The sequence below is a fragment of the Moschus berezovskii genome, chromosome 17, assembly GCF_049115385.1.
Source record: "Moschus berezovskii isolate FMDL1 chromosome 17, NW_MosBer_1.0, whole genome shotgun sequence".
Taxonomy (NCBI): domain Eukaryota; kingdom Metazoa; phylum Chordata; class Mammalia; order Artiodactyla; family Moschidae; genus Moschus; species Moschus berezovskii.
In genome coordinates, this window is record NC_142476.1 from 12491324 (window position 1) to 12509357 (window position 18034).

Consider the following 18034-nt stretch of genomic DNA (forward strand, 5'->3'; position numbering starts at 1 on the left):
CTTGATTCCAGCTTGTGTTTCATCCAGCCCAGCATTTCGCCTGATGTACTCTGCATATAAGTTAAACAAGCAGGGTGACAATATACAGCCTTGAGGTACTCCTTTCCTGATTTGGAACCAGTCTGTTGTTCTGTGTCCGGTTCTAACTGTTGCTTCTTGACCTGCATACAGATTTCTCAGGTCAGGTGGTCTGGTATGCCCATCTCTTGAAGAATTTTCCACAGTTTGTTAATTCGTCCTTTGTTAGAATCCTAGATATTGTTCTGAGGGGACCAGAACCCCTGGAGGCGCTTACACCTGGTCTGACTTTGGCTCTCGGAGGACCCCTCTGGATGCTGCATGGACAGCAAGCTGCAGGGGACACTAGGGGTCACTCGGGGGGCGCGGTCAGGAGGTACCCCGATCACCTGGTGAGGGTGGTGGGTGAGCTGTGGAGGGGACAGGTGCCCAAAAGCTGGATCTCCTTGGAGTGTTGAGCTGACAGCATTTGTTGAGGAACTTGATTTAGGGGGAGAGGAAAAGTAATCAACTGTGACTGCAAGGATCTTGCCCAAGAAACTGAGCTTCCGTTTTCTGAACTGTGGAAACTCCGGGAGGAGTGGGAGTAGGGCTGGAACCAAGAGTCCTGTTTGGGGCATGACAGCTCAGGATGCTTGCAGTGGTGACACGGAGCGGGCTTGGATTCACAGGCCTGGAGCACACAGGCTGGTCAGGCTGGAGCCCTAAGTGGGAGACTCTAGGAAGGAGCTGGCATTTAGAGTCATGGGAGTGGGTGAGACAAGTGGCAGAGAGCAGGGCGTCTGGAGGGTGAAGGTCTGGGGGCTGGCCGGTGGTACTCCTCCAGGACCCCTGCCCTGCGGCCTCCCAGGGAAGGACGCCTGTTGGGAGTCGGGACGGGCGAGAGGCAGAGCGGGCTGCAAGCCTGGACGGTTCTCTCTTTTTCCTACAAAGAGAAAGAGCCTCAAAATTGGAGAGAGTGTGAAGCCAAGGAGAGTTTCTTTTGAAAACGGGAGAAGTTACAGCACATCCTGGGCTCAGGGGAGAATCAGGCTGTGGGGGGTCGGGGGCGACTGCAGGAGCCATGTCCTTGGGCGGGAGCCCTGGGGTCCCCGGGGAGTGCTGGCCCTGGGAACCTGGTTCACCCCCCAGCAGGAGGGGGACGTGAGTCGCGTGGTCGTGTGGACAGCGGGATGAGTTAAGTGCTGCCCGGTGCCATGGGAAGGAAGGCGTCAAGGACACAGGTGGGGGTGGGGGTGGGCATCTCCATGATTCTGCGCCGGGGCTTGGGGTTCGGGAGCTGCCGTGCGTGTGGGGTGGGTTGTGCGTTGTTGGAAACAGAGGTCAGGAAACACGGATCACTGCCCCCAGCATGTGGCAGCTGCCTCATAAACGGAGGGAGGGGATGGCCGGAGCACAGGGAAGTGGAGGTTCCCACGACATCCAGCCAGCAAGGCCTCCGGGCTGTGGCCAGGGAGCACCCAGGCCGTGGGCTGTGGGGGTGACAGACAGCAGGGTGGCCTCACTGAGAACCAGAAGCTGGGGAGGCTGCAGGTGAAGGGGGGGAGCAGGGGACAGGAAGGGCATCCCGGATCCCAAGGCTGGGATCACAAGGCCGCGTCTCCCAGACCGCGTGCCTGCCGGCTGCGTCCAGGAGAGGCCTGGCCAGCCCCTGATGGGGACGTGGGTGGCCGTGGTGAGCTTACTCCAGGAGTCTAGGAGAGGACCAGCCCCCAAGCCGGGGCACACCCACAGCCCCCCAGTGAGCACTGCAGCCCTGCCAGCCCAGGGCCAGCCCTTGTGGGTAGGTGGGGGCAGGATGGGGGCCAGGGGAGGGGGCAGCCAAGGAGTCTGCAAGGGGAGGCCTGGCAGAGAGTGGCGCCTTCTGTGGTGAGAGGCAGGCCTGGCCTGGGGTCTAGTTCACCCCACACGCAGGACAGACGGAATTCCGTCCGTACACATGCTGGCTGGAGGGGGCGTGACCGAGGCGGTAGACCAGGGCGCCCCGGGGCCTGTGTGCATGTCTCCTTCACGCTCAGGCCTTGCTGGGAAGTAGCCCCCGCGGGCCCAGGGTTTGGGGGCAGCACCCTCGCCGCTCAGTCTCAGCCCAGAGGACAATCAGTCACTTCTTGGAGCTGGAGGTCCGTGTGGGGTCAGGGGTGGGTCGGGGTCAGGCAGAGCCCTTTCTTCTGTGCAGGAGGGACGAGGCTGTCGTTGGTCACCGTGGGATTTTTAAGGACAGCAGATGTCTGTCACCAGGCCTGTTTGCTTAAAGTCATGTTAAGACTTTGAATTAAAATGCAGACTCATATCCCTGCCATATAATCCAGAGAGCAGAGAGGGCGGCGCCGTCTGTTAGCGCTTTCTGCCAGGAGGGCTGTGCCCTGTCCATGGTGGCAGCCATGAGCCACAGGTGCCTGCTGGTAGTGTGAAATGTGGCCAGTGCAGCCAGGGACGTGAATGTCTACGTCTATGTCGTTTTCACTGTAATCCAAATGGCCACATGTGGCTGCGGGTACCCCATTCGTGGCACATGTCTGGCACATGGCTTGTCATCCCTGGCTGTATGTTAAATCACCTGGGTGCATTTACACCTTGGAAGCCAGGCCCAGTCCCCAGGAGCTGACTTAATCGGCCGGGTGGGGACCCAGCAAAGGTGCATGTTTTTTTAAGTTCTCTGTGCGATTCTGATGTGCCCCCTGGTCTGACAACCTGTGGTCCAGGAGAAAGCTGCCTGGGGAACCAGTCTCCCAAGTAATTATAGGTAAAACCATGATTCCTCATCCCAGAGCTCCAGAAACAGGGCTTCTCCAGAAATGTCGCCCCAGGGAGGAGTTCAGAGTCAACAGGAGAAAAGGCTGCCCCTACACAGCCCAGCCCATCTAGGAGGCTGGCCCCTGAGACGGAAGCCTTGGTCCGGCCACAGGCAGGGGGTCTCAGACTCTCCCAGAGGGCCTTTGTCCCTGGAGCATGGGACTCCCATGGGGACCAGCACCCCTGGATTCTCCTGCGACCGTGAGCAGGACTCTCCTCTGTGCCCTCACACACAGCCCCAGCTCCACAAGCCACAGGCGCACAGGCTGCATCCTGGAGGCGAGGGGGATCCTGCCCATGTTCAGTCTTCCCGCCTCTTGCTCCCTGGCCCCCGGTCTGTCGCCTCACCGTCCCCACAGCTTCCTCCTCACACCCACCCACCCAGCCCCTAACCGGCAGCCACCCCGGGTCTTCACCCCCGCCTTGTTCTCTGTAACCCTCTGGGGTCTGTCCTCTCTGACCCCTCACCTCTCTCCCACCGTGTCCCTCCTCTCTCCCCTCCCCCTCTCTCTCCACAGACTTTCCTGGCCTCCAGCGGGGGACTGTATTGCCTGGGTGGCGGCTGCGGGAACGTTGTAATTCCAGGCTGCATGAGCCTGCCCCGCTCGCCCGCCAGCTCTGCCCTGCAGCTTGCATGCCCCGGCCTGGCCGCTGGACTGCATGGGGCGGATGCACTCAGGGCCCCCTGCCCCGAGCAGGCCCCCGAGGGTCCGGTTGGGGGCGGGCGGAGACTCTGTGCCACCAGAGTATGCATGGGTGTGGTGGGCAGTGGGGCTCTGTGCTGACAGGAGCATCCGGAGAGGACTGGGTGGCAGAGAACCTCAGTGACGGGTCACCAGCCCCAAGCTTGTGGGGACACCAAATGCCGGGCAGGGGTTCCTCCCTGGCCATCCATTCAGTGTGTCAGGGGGCACATAAGCAGAGGCCTTCCGGCTTGGGACAGCCACGTGCGGGGCAGGGTGGGCGTGGAGTGGCCATTGAATCGATGGCCACAGAGCAGCTGAGCTTCTGGGAGACTCTGCGCTGGGGGGGCACTGGGGAGGGGCGGGCGCGCTGCCTGGGTCCTCGGCTGAGTGGCGGCTTGGGGAGGAGATGACTCGAGGCAGGACAGAGGGCGGACGGAATCCCTGTCCGCCCAGCACACTGCTTGGCGCCCCGCCCACCCCTCCTCCGGCTGAGCAGGCCCAGGGCCCCGGGCCCCGCGAGGATCCATGCGAGGTCCCAGCAGGCGCCGCGGGGTGGGCTGGAAGACCCCCACCGCGACACGTCCCGCACACACTGCCCTCCCCGCCTGCCTGCCCTCACCCCGCCCGCCCCCGGCCCCAGACTGACCCTGGGGCTGCGCCCCGCAGGACCCCGACGAGAGCGCCCGCATCTCCAGCGCCTTCTTCCGCCTGTTCCGCGTCATGAGGCTGATCAAGCTGCTGAGCCGCGCGGAGGGCGTGCGCACGCTGCTCTGGACTTTCATCAAGTCCTTCCAGGTGTGCAGGCCCGCCCACCACGGACCCCCATCATGGGACCACGCCCACTCTGGGACCACGCCCATGCACCCACTCCAGGACCTGCCCTCCCCAGAATCCCTGCCCACCGCGGGGCCACACCCACACTATGACCACGCCCACTGGGGACCCGCCCACACGCAGGACCCCTCTCACCAGGGGGACCACACCCACCCACGGGACCCCACCCAGCAGGGGACCACACCCACCCGGGATCACACCCCCGGGACCCTGCCTACCCATGTGACCCTCCCCACCCATGGGACTCTGTCCACCCCCGAAGCCCACCCACTCGGAACCCTCTCTCACCTACGAGACCCCGCCCACCCACAGGACCCTGCGCACTAGGGGACCTCGCCCACCCACGGGACTGTATCCACATGGGTTACGAGGACGTCGGGGCCACCCTGGGTGCAGCCCATGGGCCTCGGGGCCCCGGTGAGCTAAGGGAGGACCCCGTACAGGGTGCGCGGTGGAGCCCTGCACCCTGAGCCACCGTCTTCGCCCGCAGGCACTGCCCTACGTGGCTCTGCTCATCGTCATGCTCTTCTTCATCTACGCGGTCATTGGCATGCAGGTGAGGGGCCAGAGGGCCCTAGGGAGGCCAGCCGGCCTGCAGGCTGCCTGCCTCCTGCATCCTGGAAGCCCGGGGTTGGCCACAGCCCCAAAGGAGGAGGTGGTTCCCAGCGGGCGCAGCATCAGTCAGGAGGAGGCAGCCCAGGGGAACCTTTCGGGCAGATGGACAAGGGCGGAACTGCTCTCCAAGGCCCCTGTTGGAGGCTCTGGTGGTCTCAGCTACCCTCTCCTGGAGCACCCTGCTCTCTACATTGAGACCCTAAGTCAGCTCTTGGTTAGGAACACTGTCCCCCCTCCCAGATTTATTTGGCTTGAGGGGAAAAATTTCACCCAACCTTGGAAACACAAGTGAGCCTTGAACAAGGCAGGTTTGAACTCTGGGTGTCCACGTATCCGTGAATTTTTCAGAGAACTGCATGAGGGCTCCACGGGATTCCTGGTTGGTTGACTCCATGGATGTGGAGCCGTGGATACCGAGCAGGGAGCTGACTGTAGACTTATGCCCAGGCGTTGCTCAGGGGTCGGCTGTAGCCACTTTTTGTGACCTGAGGTGGAGGGTGTCGGGGGAGCTGGGGCCGGTGGGAGACCTGTCCAGGCCCACAGTCCAGCCCTTTGTGGCCTGCAGATGTTCGGGAAGATCGCCTTGGTGGACGGGACCCAGATCAACCGGAACAACAACTTCCAGACCTTCCCGCAGGCAGTGCTGCTGCTCTTCAGGCATGAGGCCCCCGCCGCCCCTCCCCCAGGCTGTGGGGGGCCGGCTGGCTTTCTACACGTGGGCCCTGCGCTTGCTCAGAAGGGCCAAGGCTTTGCTGTCCTTCTCAGATGTTCACCCTGGACAGCCCACGCCCCCGTTTCAATCACTCTTGGACGAGTGGCCGCCGTCTCCATGGTGCTCTGGGGTCCTGCATGTCCCCCACCCTCGCTGCACCGAGGCAGGAGGCAGAGGTCCAGTGTCCCTTGGAGGGAGGGTGAGGCCTTGATGACCTCTGACTCCACGCCTCAGTGAATGCCCCACTGGTGATGTGAGTCCTGGACTGATTTTGCGCCTCCATCCAAGAGGCCCCCTTTCTGTTTAGCCCCTGCCCAGGGCACCCCATGAGGGGTAGAGCAGGGGAGCCTTGGAGCAGAGGGGCAGCCCGTGGACCCCAAGTCCTGGGGGCTGCCAACCTGCTCCCGAACGTCCTGCTCGCAGGGGGCTGGCGGCTCCCTTCCCCGGGGCCCACAGTGAGAGGCCCGGGACCTGTGCCTTCCAGGTGCGCCACAGGCGAGGCGTGGCAGGAGATCCTGCTGGCCTGCAGCTACGGCCAGCTGTGTGACCCCGAGTCGGACTACGCCCCCGGGGAGGAGCACACCTGTGGCACGGACTTCGCCTACTACTACTTCCTCAGCTTCTACATGCTGTGCGCCTTCCTGGTGAGGGCCCGCGGGCGGGCGGGACGTGCCAAGCCCGGGCGAGCCCCACGCCCCGCCCTGGCCGCCTCTGCCCCTCCAGGGACGCAGCTCAGGGACACAGGAGACAGACGGGGCTCCGGCTAGGGTCCCTGTTCTGGTCAGTCTGCGTGCAGCTTCTTTTCTTGGGTGCGATTCTTAGGCTCCAGAAGAGTCGTTAAAAGGTTTTACCTTTTTGTTTTTGTCTTTAGCAATTAGTAATCAAAAAATCAAAAGAATTTACTGAGACTTGCACTAAAACAGAAGGCTTCTATTTTATTTCCTAAAATAGACAGCAAAGCCATCCGCCCCTCCCTCTTCCCTTGGAAGAGAAACTGGCCCTCTTTGAGAGTCTGAAAGCAGAGCCCTCTCAGGGGCCAGGAGCAGAGCATGGACCACTCTGCAGCATCAGGGTGCCGTCTCTGCACACAGGAGGCAGAGAGACCACAGTCCCGACCCTCACTTTTTCTTTCCGATGTTTACTAAAACGCTTTGAGCATCTCGTGTTCCCTGAGCTCAGGGCAAGGGACAGAAACGTGAATAGGACACTGTCCTGGCCCTGAAGACAACCCCTGGTGCCAGGGGTCCGTGTGCAGCGAAGCTTGCATTTCAGAGACACACCAGGTGATACAAAATAGGCGAGAACAGCTCAGGGGCAGCGTCCAGGGGGGACCAGCATCCCTTGGGGGTGAAGAGGAGAGGCTGAGGTTGGGACTTAGAGCTTGAGTCCTGGAGCCCGGGCGGAGGACACCTTCTGGACCCGAGCAGTGACACAGGCTGCTCGTGTGCAGGACACAATTGCCAGAAGGGCTGGGAGGCAGGCCCCCTGGAGAAGCTGTGGATCCAGGCCCCATAGACCCCCCCAGATCCCGTGGACACCCCCAGGCCCCTTGGACACCCCCAGATCCCGTGGACACCCCCAGATCCCGTGGACACCCCCAGGCACCTTGGACACCCCCAGGCCCCGTGGACACCCCCAGATCCCATGTATATCCAGACCCCGTGGACACTCCCAGGTCCCATGGACACCCCCAGATCCCATAGACACCCTCAGATCCCGTGGACACCCAGGGCCCGTGGACACCCCCGGGCCCCATGGACACCCAGACCCCGTAGACAGCCCCAGATCCCATGGATGCTCAGACCCCATGGACATCCAAACCCTGTGGACACCCCAGGCCCCCTGGACACGCAGACCCCGTGGACACCCCCAGATACCATGGACACTCAGACCCCATGGACACCCCCAGCCCATCACCGTGCCACCTGCCTCTCTGTGCAGGGACTCTTCTGTTCTCCTCCCACAGATCATCAACCTCTTTGTGGCCGTCATCATGGATAACTTTGACTACCTGACACGGGACTGGTCCATCCTGGGCCCTCATCACCTGGACGAATTCAAGGCCATCTGGGCGGAGTATGACCCAGAGGCTACGTGAGTCCAGGCTGCCGGCCCTGTGCTGGACCGTCCCTCCCCAGCCCCTCCCCCATGCTAGGCCCCACCTGGCATCCAACAGCGAGCCACCCTCCAGTCCAGCAGGAAGGAGTGGGCTTTCCCTCCCTTCGTTACCCAAGGGCCCAGGGCAGAGAAGTGGAGTCTCTTGGGGTTGGGAGGGAACCCACAGACCCTGGGGCAGAAGCCCCCTGGTCTTCCCTGGGAGATGGCCATCCAGCTTCACTTGGACACTTCTAGGAGCAGAGAGCTCACTACCTCCCCAAGCATTCTAGGCCCCACTGCTCAGAATGTGGTCACTGACCAAGCAGCTGAGCTTGATGAAAGTGCAGGTCCCGGCCTCGCCCTACACTGACCGACTCAGAATCTGTACTGGGGTAACCTGACTTCCGGGGCCTTCGAGTGCACTTGAACTCTGGGGAGCCTGGCTGCCTTACGTTCTTTCTAAGGTCACCTGCTCACGGTTGATGACTTTCCCAGGTGTCAGGCACTGTGCCTGGCAGGACGCGCGTTAGTTAACCCTGTGACAGCACTTGTAGTCTCCACCCATCTCTGCAAGTTGGCTTTCACCTCCCTTGATCCACACCCTCTACTTCTATTAACACAACCCAAGAGCCCCCAGACAACTTGACTAAAGCCCAAGGAAGGCTCCCCTGTGGGAAAAATGAGGTCTGGATCCCAGTCCTGGAGATCCGGTATCTGAGGGGACACTGGCCTTTTCTTACCTGCCCCCCCGCCCCCGCCAACAGAGAACCCATCTGTGCGCTGGGCAGCGGTGAGTTCAAACACTGTTCCTTCTTCAGAAAGGAAACCCAGCTTCCGCTCCCCACACATGGCTGGAAGTCGGGAGGTGTCCCTGTCTCCTGGCTCCCTTCCCTGGGCCCTTCTCCGAGCAGGGAGGGAGGTCCGGGGGATGCCCAGTACACAGGTCCGGTGTCCCCCTGCAGGGGCAGAATCAAGCACCTGGATGTGGTGACCCTGCTGAGGAGGATTCAGCCCCCGCTGGGCTTCGGGAAGTTCTGCCCCCACCGGGTAGCATGTAAGGTAACTAGCGCTGCCAGCAAGGAGTGGGCACCCCCCTCCCACCTTCACCAACTCCCATCCCCGGAGGAGGAGGCACGGGTCCTGGGGCAGGGCCAGTGGATGAGTCACTTTAGAGAGTTGTTCCCTGGGTGCCACATCCCTGCTTGGGACCTAAATCTCAGCAGTGTCCCCAGCTCACGTTTCACCCCCTCAGGGAGGGCACCGTGGGCACCCTGCACCCCAGCCCCATCCCCCACCCCTCATGGTCACTCTCCTCCCTCACCCCATGGTCAGTCTCCCCAGCCCCGTCCCTCCCCCCACAGTCAGTCTCCTCCAGCCCCTCCCCCCATGGTCAGTCTCCCCAGCCCCGTCCCTCCCCCCATGGTCAGTCTCCTCCAGCCCCTCCCCCCATGGTGTCTCCCCCAGCCCCTTCCCCCATGGTCAGTCTCGCCAGCCCCTCCCCCCATGGTCAGTCTCCCCAGCCCCTCCCCCATGGTGTCTCCCCAGCCCCTCCCCCCATGGTCAGTCTCCCCGGCCCCTCCCCCATGGTGTCTCCCCAGCCCCTCCCCGATGGTGTCTCCCCAGCCCCTCCCCCCATGGTCAGTCTCCCCAGCCCCTCCCCCATGGTGTCTCCCCAGCCCCTCCCCCATGGTCAGTCTCCCCAGCCCCTCCCCCCATGGTCAGTCTCCCCAGCCCCTCCCCCATGGTCAGTCTCCCCAGCCCCTGCCCCCATGGTCAGTCTCCCCGGCCCCTCCCCCCACAGTCAGTCCCCCAGCCCCGTGCCCCGCCGCCCCCACCAGGCGAGGCCGAGAGCCGCCCGGGGCCTCCCCGCAGTGAGTGCCTCTCCGCACAGCGGCTGGTGGGCATGAACATGCCGCTTAACAGCGACGGCACGGTCACCTTCAACGCCACGCTCTTCGCCCTGGTACGCACGGCGCTGAAGATCAAGACGGAAGGTGCGGCGGCCCCTCCCAGGAGCCGGGCTTTCCCGCAGGTCCTGCCAGGCCCTCCGAGCTGAAGGTCGGGCTCAGGAGTCTTGGGGAGAAGCAGAGGGCGGACCCGGCCGAGGCCATGTTAGGGCTCAGTGGGCGCCCCCGGGTTCTGTAGGGCAGAGTCACCCAGCCTCTGTCCTCACACAGCCAGCTCTGACAGCGGTCGGGTGGGAGGCAGCAGTGTTAGTGCCAGAGGCATGGGCCCATGGAGGTGTCAGGCAGGAGCTTTGGGGCAGGGCTTCCTGCCGGGAAGACAGACAGGGTGGGGGGGCAGTGAGGGGCCCTCGCTCACACAGGGAACCAACTGGGTCAGAGCCACCCCAAAAGGGACCATGGCAGGTGGCAGGCAGCGGCAGGGAAGGCTTCCTTGGAGGGCGAGGAGAAGGGGGCCGGGGGTCAGGGAGGGGCTGAGGCTGAGCGCCTGGAGGGCTGCCTGGAGGAGGCTGAACAGACCAAGTGTGCGGGGGGATTGATGACTGTCCTGGGACGGCAGGGAGGACAGGAGGGGACAGCCTCTGCAGTCAGCTATTCTGGATGCTGGAAACCAAGGCCTGGGGCAAACGTGACCTGTGGCTGGGCTGCCCCGGGGGCACAGCAATCGTGCCCCCCCAGCAAAGTCTGTGCCCAGGGCAGCAGCCACCACAGGGAAAAGCCGGCCACCGTCTACTGAACGAGAGGTGGCCCTGTCAAGTGCTGCTGGCCTGGCCTGTCCGTTGCCCCAGGTAACTTCGAGCAGGCCAACGAGGAGCTGCGAGCCATCATCAAGAAGGTCTGGAAGAGGACCAGCATGAAACTCCTGGACCAGGTCATCCCTCCCATAGGAGGTGGGTACACCCTGGGGCCCAGAGGCAGCCCTGCCTCCACGGGGAGCCCAGGGCTGTTGGAGTGTGGCCTGGCCCTCTATAGCCTTGGGCGGACCCCATGGGGTCAGGCCAGCAAGAGGAGGGGAGCCGGGGGCCAGTCCCGGCTTGGCCCCACACTGACCCCAGCCTCAGATGCCTGCCGGCCGTGGTTGGCCCCTCTGCAGATGACGAGGTGACGGTGGGGAAGTTCTATGCCACGTTCCTCATCCAGGAGCACTTCCGGAAGTTCATGAGACGCCAGGAGGAGTATTACGGGTACCGGCCCAGGAAGGACGCCGTGCAGATCCAGGTGAGCCCGCCCGAGCTCCGGGGCTCCACTGCCGAGCTGGTCTCCGGACTCCAGCTCCTTCTCTGTGTCTCTGGGGGCCCGCAGGGAAGGCAGACAGGGCAGGAGAGGCCAGGAGGAGTGCGGGATGAGATGACGGCTCTGGATGGAAGATGCCTCAAGCTCAAGGGAAGAACCCGGAGCCCTTCCATCCCTGGGATGATACGACCCAAAGCCCTGGGTCCTAACCCCTGAAACACAAATGAATCATTCGGTATGCAAAGTTTGTGGCTCCAGTGCTCCAGAGCACAGGCTCAGCGCTGGTGGTGCCCGGGCTTAGCTGCTCCATGGCATGTGAGATCTTCCCAGACCAGGGGTCAGACCCGTGCTTCTTGCACTGGCAGGTGGCCTCTTGACCGCAAGCCACCAGGGAAGCCCTTGTCTGTTTTTAATTTCAGTGTTTTAACTATAGTGCACATAATGGACAAATTAAAAAAGCATTCACATAATTGGGCCATGTGTTCAAAACTTTATTTCAATTTTTACTGTGAAACAATCTCAGAGTTTTAAAAGTTGCATGCGTAATATAAAAGTCTTTTTTTTTTTTTTCTGAACCATTTGAGAGTCATGCCCAGTGTTCAACCCTGAGCAGGTCAGTGTGTATTTCCTGGAAACAAGGGTATGTTCCTCCATAAGCCTCCTGCATAACTGTGATGCAGCCGCCAAGATCAGGAAACGGATGCCTTTAGTCCCGTGGAATCCTTAGGCCCCATGCATGTTTCACCAGTGGTCCTAATAATGTCCTTCACGGCAAAAGGATCGGACCCAGAATCACGTGTTGTGTTTGGCTGTGCGATCTCTCTAGTCTTTAGCTCCTTGAGTCTTTCCTTGATGTGACCTTGACATTTTGAAGATTCCAGCCAGCACAGCCCTCAGTCTGGGTTTGTGGGACGTTCCCTCATGACAGGTCGAGGGCTTGCCTCTTGGACAGGAATGTCACAGCAGTGAGGCTGTGTTCTCTTTGCAAACTGTCAGGTGACACCAACCTTGATTTGTTCCATTGCTGATGATATGAGATTCCAAGGGAACATTTCATGCAAAGATGGGCTCGATAAAGGACAGAAATGGTATGGACCGGACAGAAATGGTATGGACCGAACAGAAGCAGAAGATATTAAGAAGAGGTGGCAAGAATACACAGAAGAACTGTACAAAAAAGATCTTCACGACCAAGATAGTCATGATAACGTGATCACTGAACTAGAGCCAGACATCTTGGAATGTGAAGTCAAGTGGGCCTTAGAGAGCATCACTACGAACAAAGCTAGTGGAGGTGATGGAATTCCAGTTGAGCTATTTCAAGTCTTGAAAGATGATGCTGTGAAAGTGCTGCACTCAATATGCCAGCAGATTTGGAAAACTCAGCAGTGGCCATAGGACTGGAAGAGGTCAGTCTTCATTCCAATCCCAAAGAAAGGCAATGCCAAAGAATGCTCAAACTACTGCACAATTGCACTCATCTCACGCGCTAGTAAAGTCATGCTCAAAATTCTCCAAGCCAGGCTTCAGTAATATGTGAACCGTGAACTCCCAGATGTTCAAGCAGGTTTTAGAAAAGGCAGAGGCACCAGAGGTCAAATTGCCAACATCCGCTGGATCATGGAGAAAGCAAGAGAGTTCCAGAAAAACATCTATTTCTGCTTCATTGACTATGCCAAAGCCTTTGACTGTGTGGATCACAATAAACTGTGGAACGTTCTGAAAGAGATGGGAATCCCAGACCACCTGACCTGCCTCTTGAGAAACCTGTATGCAGGTCAGGAAGCAACAGTCAGAACTGGACATGGAACAACAGACTGGTTCCAAATGGGAAAAGGAGTGCGTCAAGGCTGTATATTGTCACCTTGCTTATTTAACTTATATGCAGAGTACATCATGAGGAACGCTGGGCTGGAAGAGGCACAAGCTGGAATCAAGATTGCCGGGAGAAATATCAATAACCTCAGATATGCAGATGACACTCCCCTTATGGCAGAAAGTGAAGAGGAACTCAAAAGCCTCTTGATGAAAGTGAAAGAGGAGAATGAAAAAAAAGGTTGGCTTGAAGCTCAACATTCAGAAAACAAAGATCATGGCATCTGGTCCCATCACTTCATGGGAAATAGATGGAAAAACAGTGGAAACAGTGTCAGACTTTATTTTTTTTGGGCTCCAAAATCACTGCAGATGCTGATTGCCGCCATGAAATTAAAAGACGCTTACTCCTTGGAAGGAAAGTTATGACCAACCTAGATAGTATATTAAAAAGCAGAGACATTACTTTGCCAACAAAGGTCCGTCTAGTCAAGGCTATGGTTTTTCCCGTGATCATGTATGGATGTGAGAGTTGGACTGTGAAGAAAGCTGATTGCCGAAGAATTGATGCTTTTGAACTGTGGTGTTGGAGAAGACTCTTGAGAGTCCCTTATACTGCAAGGAGATCCAACCACTCCATTCTAAAGGAGATCAGTCCTGGGTGTTCATTGGAAGGACTGATGCTAAAGCTGAAACTGCAATAGTTTGGCCACCTCATGCGATAAGTTGACTCACTGGAAAAGACTCTGATGCTGGGAAAGGTTGGGGGCGGGAGGAGAAGGGGAAAACAGAGAATGAGATGGCTGGATGGCATCACCAACTCTGTGGACATGAGTTTGAGTGAACTCCGGGAGTTGGTGATGGACAGGGAGGCCTGGCGTGCTGTGGTTCATGGGGTCGCGGAGAGTCGGACACGACTGGGCGACTGAACTGACTGACTGACTGAACTGATGATGTGAACTCTGATCAGCTCACAAGGTGGCATTAATGGCACATGCAATCAGAAGAGGTCATGTGTGTGAAGTAAGAGGATTTCCCAGCCTGGAGGCCTGGGCGGGGATGAAGCCCCTGTGAGGACAAAAGAAGACAGCTCAACAGGGCTTGGATGATCCCAGAGGCTGGAGGAAGAGCCCCAGGGCAAGAATGAACAGGCCTGGGCCTTCAGGGAAGCCCCGGTTGCCAGGATTAGGAGAGAGTGAGGGAAGCAGTCTATCCTCCCCTCCTGGCCTGGAGGGCCCCTGAGTCCCTTCTCCGTCCCCAGGCTGGACTGAGGACCATTGAGGAAGAGGCAGCCCCCGAGATCCACCGCACCATCTCGGGAGACCTGATGGCTGAGGAGGAGCTGGAGAGAGCCATGGTGGAGGCCGCGATGGAGGAAGGGATCTTCCGGGTGAGTGAGGCCGTGGCCCCCAGTGTGTGTGCTCCAGGATGGAGGCTGGGAGCCCCGCCACGCACGCGGGGCTGGGGATGCCCGCTGCCCCGCTGCCCACAGCTCCCGGGACGCCCCACCAGTGACCCTCCTGCCTGAGGTGCCCCGTCCCTCCCTCTGTCCTCTCCCAACCTCCCGTTCCTCCCCTGCCCGAGCCCGAGGCAGCTCCACCCATCAGAAGCCCACCCACTTCGCTGGAGGGACTCTCAGGACCACCTTGCTGAAGCTTCTTGGATTATTCATAGGAATGGGGGCCCAGAGAGACCCTCTGAGATGTGCAGTGCCGCTCTCCAAGTGCGGAGGCGGGACTACAGCCCTTCCTCCAGACGCCCGGCTCCAGGCTTCCCACTCCCCACATTCCTGCCCGAATATCTGGTACCCTGCAGTTCTTAAGGGTGTCTTCTCCACCCCCCAAACTGAGGACACCCTGAGGATGCTAGTCCCTTCTCTGACCTCAGCCTGGACCGCTCCCCTCTGGCCCTGTTCCCGGCGCCGGCTGGCGTCTGGGGTGGTGGGCCCTCTGCTCCCAGCCCCTGCTCTCAATCCCTGCCCTCTCCTACTCACCCCAGAGGACTGGCGGCCTGTTTGGCCAGGTGGACAGCTTCCTGGAAAGAACCAACTCGTTGGCCCCACACATGGCCAACCAGAGACCCCTCCAGTTTACTGAAATTGAGATGGAGGAGATGGAATCGCCCGTCTTCCTGGAGGACTTCCCCCAACGTCCGAGCACCCACCCCCTTGCTCGCGCCAACACCAACAATGCCAACGCCAACGTTGCCAGTGGCAACAGCAATCATGGCAACAGCCAGGCATTTCCCAGGTAGTGGCAGCAGCCAGCAGCCCGGGAGTTGGGGCTGGGGTGGGACCGGGTAGACGTGGCTGGTGGGCTCCGGGCCTTTGGGGGCACTCTCTGGGGTCCAGTCTTTGCCGTGCTGCGAGACTGGTGTGGCCAGCAGGGGGCAGCCTCGGGTCGGCCTCAGTCAGCACTCTGGCTTTTCTTCCATTGTCTTGGCTGGTCCGCAGTAGGACCTGTTAGGTTAGGAGAGGCACACCCGAACAGTTAAGGTTGGGTCGTTGGATCTGGGCTCCAGTGGTTCCCCTCTCGCCAGCTCCGGGCTGTGGACTGGATATGATCGGTGATCGAGTGCCAGGGATCAGGGGATGAGCAGAGAGGGCCTTGGCCATCATAGAGTGGGCTGGGCTCCGCGCAGACCTTCTGTTCTCGACCTGAGGCCCGGGGCTGGCTTGTCCTTGGCCTGGAGAGCCTGGGTTCCTAACCCTCACCCTCGGCAGGGCAGAGGTCAGGGGAGCGGCTGCTTCTCAGGCCAGGCTGCTTGCGCCCCGTTCCAGCCAGAGAGCCCCTGAATTAAGTCCACATGCCTGGAGGGCGCCTGCACTGCGGGGTCAGTGTGATGCTGGATGCTGTGGACGTGCAGATCCGGGCCTGTGCCCAGACCATTGCAGTCTTGTCGGGGGGTATGTGCCATGGGGTCCAGCTATGACCAAATGACCTCAGAGAGTAGGTCCTGAGAAGACAGAGGGCCTGGGACCCAACTAGCTAGGGACACTGAGGGAGCTTCCAGAACCGAGGACTCTGGGGTCAAGACCACTCCACAGCAACGGGCCCAGGCCTGAGGGGAGGCTGTGGGGCCCAGGAAGGCTGGGATGGGGCAGCCCGCGGCTCACTGGCCACGCTCCCGTTTCAGTGTCCACTACGAAGGGGCATTCGCAGGGGAGACAAAGACGCCTGCTGCCAGAGGAGGACCCTTCGGCCGGCCCTGGGGGGCCCTGGGTCAGTCTCTCCTGTGCCCCTGAGGGGCTGACCTTCTCCCAGAGAGGTCTGGGAGCCTGCTGTTCGGTTGGGGAACCCGGCCAGGAGGTGGGAGCCAGTGGTGACGGGGACCAGCTCGTCACCCAGGCAGAGGAAGGGGCCACACAGGGGCCAGAGTAAAGGTGGGGGGTGTCTGCACTGTGAAGGGGCCCTCTCTGGGGACGCCCCTCCCCAGCCAAAGGACAGCTCCTGGACACACCGGCAGCTCAGCTCTGCCCTTCAGCAACTGACCTGGCAGCTGCCCAGTGGGTCTTAGACCGCTGCACGAGACAGGAGGGAACCAAGGAAGCTGCAGTTCACAGGGGATGAGGGTGCTCGGTGTGTTTTCTGACCCTGACACACTCACACACATGCACACAGATACACACATATCTCGCACGTTCACCCACGCACACTCACACAAAATCAGCTCGGCCAAAGCTGGTCAGGGTCTGGCCTTGATCCCCTCCCAAGCCCACAAGGACAGAGACCAGGGCAAATGGGGGCGGGGGAGCCCTGCCCGGCCTGGGGTGGGTGGACCTCTAGGACCCTGAGGGCCTCAGGGTGGGGCTGGCTGGCCGACGGGAGCTCTGTGGACCCAAGGCCCCCAGGAGGACTGAGCCCTGGGCCACTCTGCCCACAGGGCCCCACAGCAAGTCCCGAGTGGAGTGGCCACAGGGACAGCTGCCCCGGAGAAGGACGCCCGGGGCCCAGGCCCCCGCTGCCTCCTGCCAGGTAACAGGCCAGAGAGGACAGGAAGCAAGCTCCAGGCAGAGAGGGGGTGGCAGTGACTCAACAGCAGAAGGGACGGGACCCCTGTCCTCCCCCGCCTGGGATCTTGGCTGGGCCTTCCCCATCCCCATGGGCTCTGGCCTCCCTGAGAGGTCTATGCCTCGGTGCTTTCCAAACAGCGTGTGGGAACAGAGTCTCAGGTGCCCGAGGGGAGAAGCCCCACCCCAGGGTCCCTGTCCGCGGAGGCACCGCCCGGCAGTAGGACAGCAGACGAGACCCCCGGGGGCCCAGCTCCAGCCACGGCCCTGCTGATCCGAGAGGTGAGGGTGCTGCATCCAGGGTGGCCCTGCCACGGCCTGGGGTGGAGAGGGTAGTGGGCGGGCCACCACCTCTGGACCACCCACCCAGTATGCTCTCCCTGTAGGCTCTGATTCGAGGGGGCCTGGACAGCTTGGCAGCAGATGCTAACTTTGTCATGGCCACGGGCCAGGCACTGGCGGAGGCCTGCCAGATGGAACCGCAGGAAGTGGAGGTGGCAGCCACAGAGCTTCTGCAGGGACGCGAGGCCCTGGAGGGCATGCCCGGTGCCCAGGGGTGCCCAGGCCTCGGGTCCTCCCTGGGCAGCCTCGACCAGTGTGAGGGCTCCCAGGAGACCCTGATTCCCCGCAGGCCATGAGGGCCCCGGCATCTGCATGGGCCTGGGCTGTCGAGACCGAGGGTGGGGGAGCTGGAGTGGGAGGGTTAGCCTGGCTCGGCAGCCTCGATGGACAGAGGGATGGGCTGGGGCGGGCGGGAGCTCAGGAAATGCGTCCAAGGTCAGCGGGCAGAAGACGAAGCCACTGTCCTCACCAACAAGCAGCGTGAGTGGGCAGAGCTTCTGTGTCGTTCAGAGGCCTGGTCAGTGCTGGCAGGACATTAAAGTCTCCAGGCTTGCGACAGGGCACTGCCTCTGCTTGTCTCCTTCTGGGGGCCCTGCTATACCTCCCCCCACCCCCTGCTCCCACGGAGGGGATTGTCCTCCTGTGGAGGCCGAGGGGCCGCTGAGGTCGCATGGAGCTTCCGCGCGTCCAGGCCCTCACAGCCGCCCTTCGCCACAGCTCGACGGGAATTCACTGCTGCTGGCCCACCCCGGAGAGCCTTAGCGGGGCACGCTCGCGGCCTGAGGGAGCAGGGCCCTGGCATCCGCCTCCTGCTCTCCCTGGGTTCCTCCCCATCACGTGCTCGCTCTCGCGGCTTCCCGGTGACCTCCGCCAGGCCGCCCGTCTCTCGGGGGAGGGCGTCCTCCGGGGGCTGGGT

The 18034-nt window shown here is 61.1% G+C and overlaps 1 protein-coding gene across 2 annotated transcripts in view; it reads left to right on the forward strand.

The window, feature by feature from the left end:
- The window catches only part of CACNA1S (calcium voltage-gated channel subunit alpha1 S), a 60168-nt gene extending 42490 nt beyond the window's left edge, over positions 1–17678 (forward strand). The window contains exons 29-44 of one of the 2 annotated variants that reach the window (XM_055418936.2): positions 3330–3386; positions 4164–4292; positions 4822–4887; positions 5512–5603; positions 6143–6302; positions 7625–7752; positions 8718–8814; positions 9647–9749; positions 10508–10609; positions 10813–10937; positions 14029–14157; positions 14766–15016; positions 15903–15988; positions 16650–16741; positions 16918–17058; positions 17163–17678. In XM_055418936.2, coding sequence (XP_055274911.2) covers positions 3330–3386; positions 4164–4292; positions 4822–4887; positions 5512–5603; positions 6143–6302; positions 7625–7752; positions 8718–8814; positions 9647–9749; positions 10508–10609; positions 10813–10937; positions 14029–14157; positions 14766–15016; positions 15903–15988; positions 16650–16741; positions 16918–17058; positions 17163–17414 — 2010 coding nt within the window. In that variant the 3' untranslated portion in view covers positions 17415–17678. The remainder of the gene's footprint in view (positions 1–3329; positions 3387–4163; positions 4293–4821; positions 4888–5511; positions 5604–6142; positions 6303–7624; positions 7753–8717; positions 8815–9646; positions 9750–10507; positions 10610–10812; positions 10938–14028; positions 14158–14765; positions 15017–15902; positions 15989–16649; positions 16742–16917; positions 17059–17162) is intronic. The other variant, XM_088845206.1, reaches the window with a different exon arrangement.
- The last annotated feature ends 356 nt before the right edge of the window (positions 17679–18034 follow it).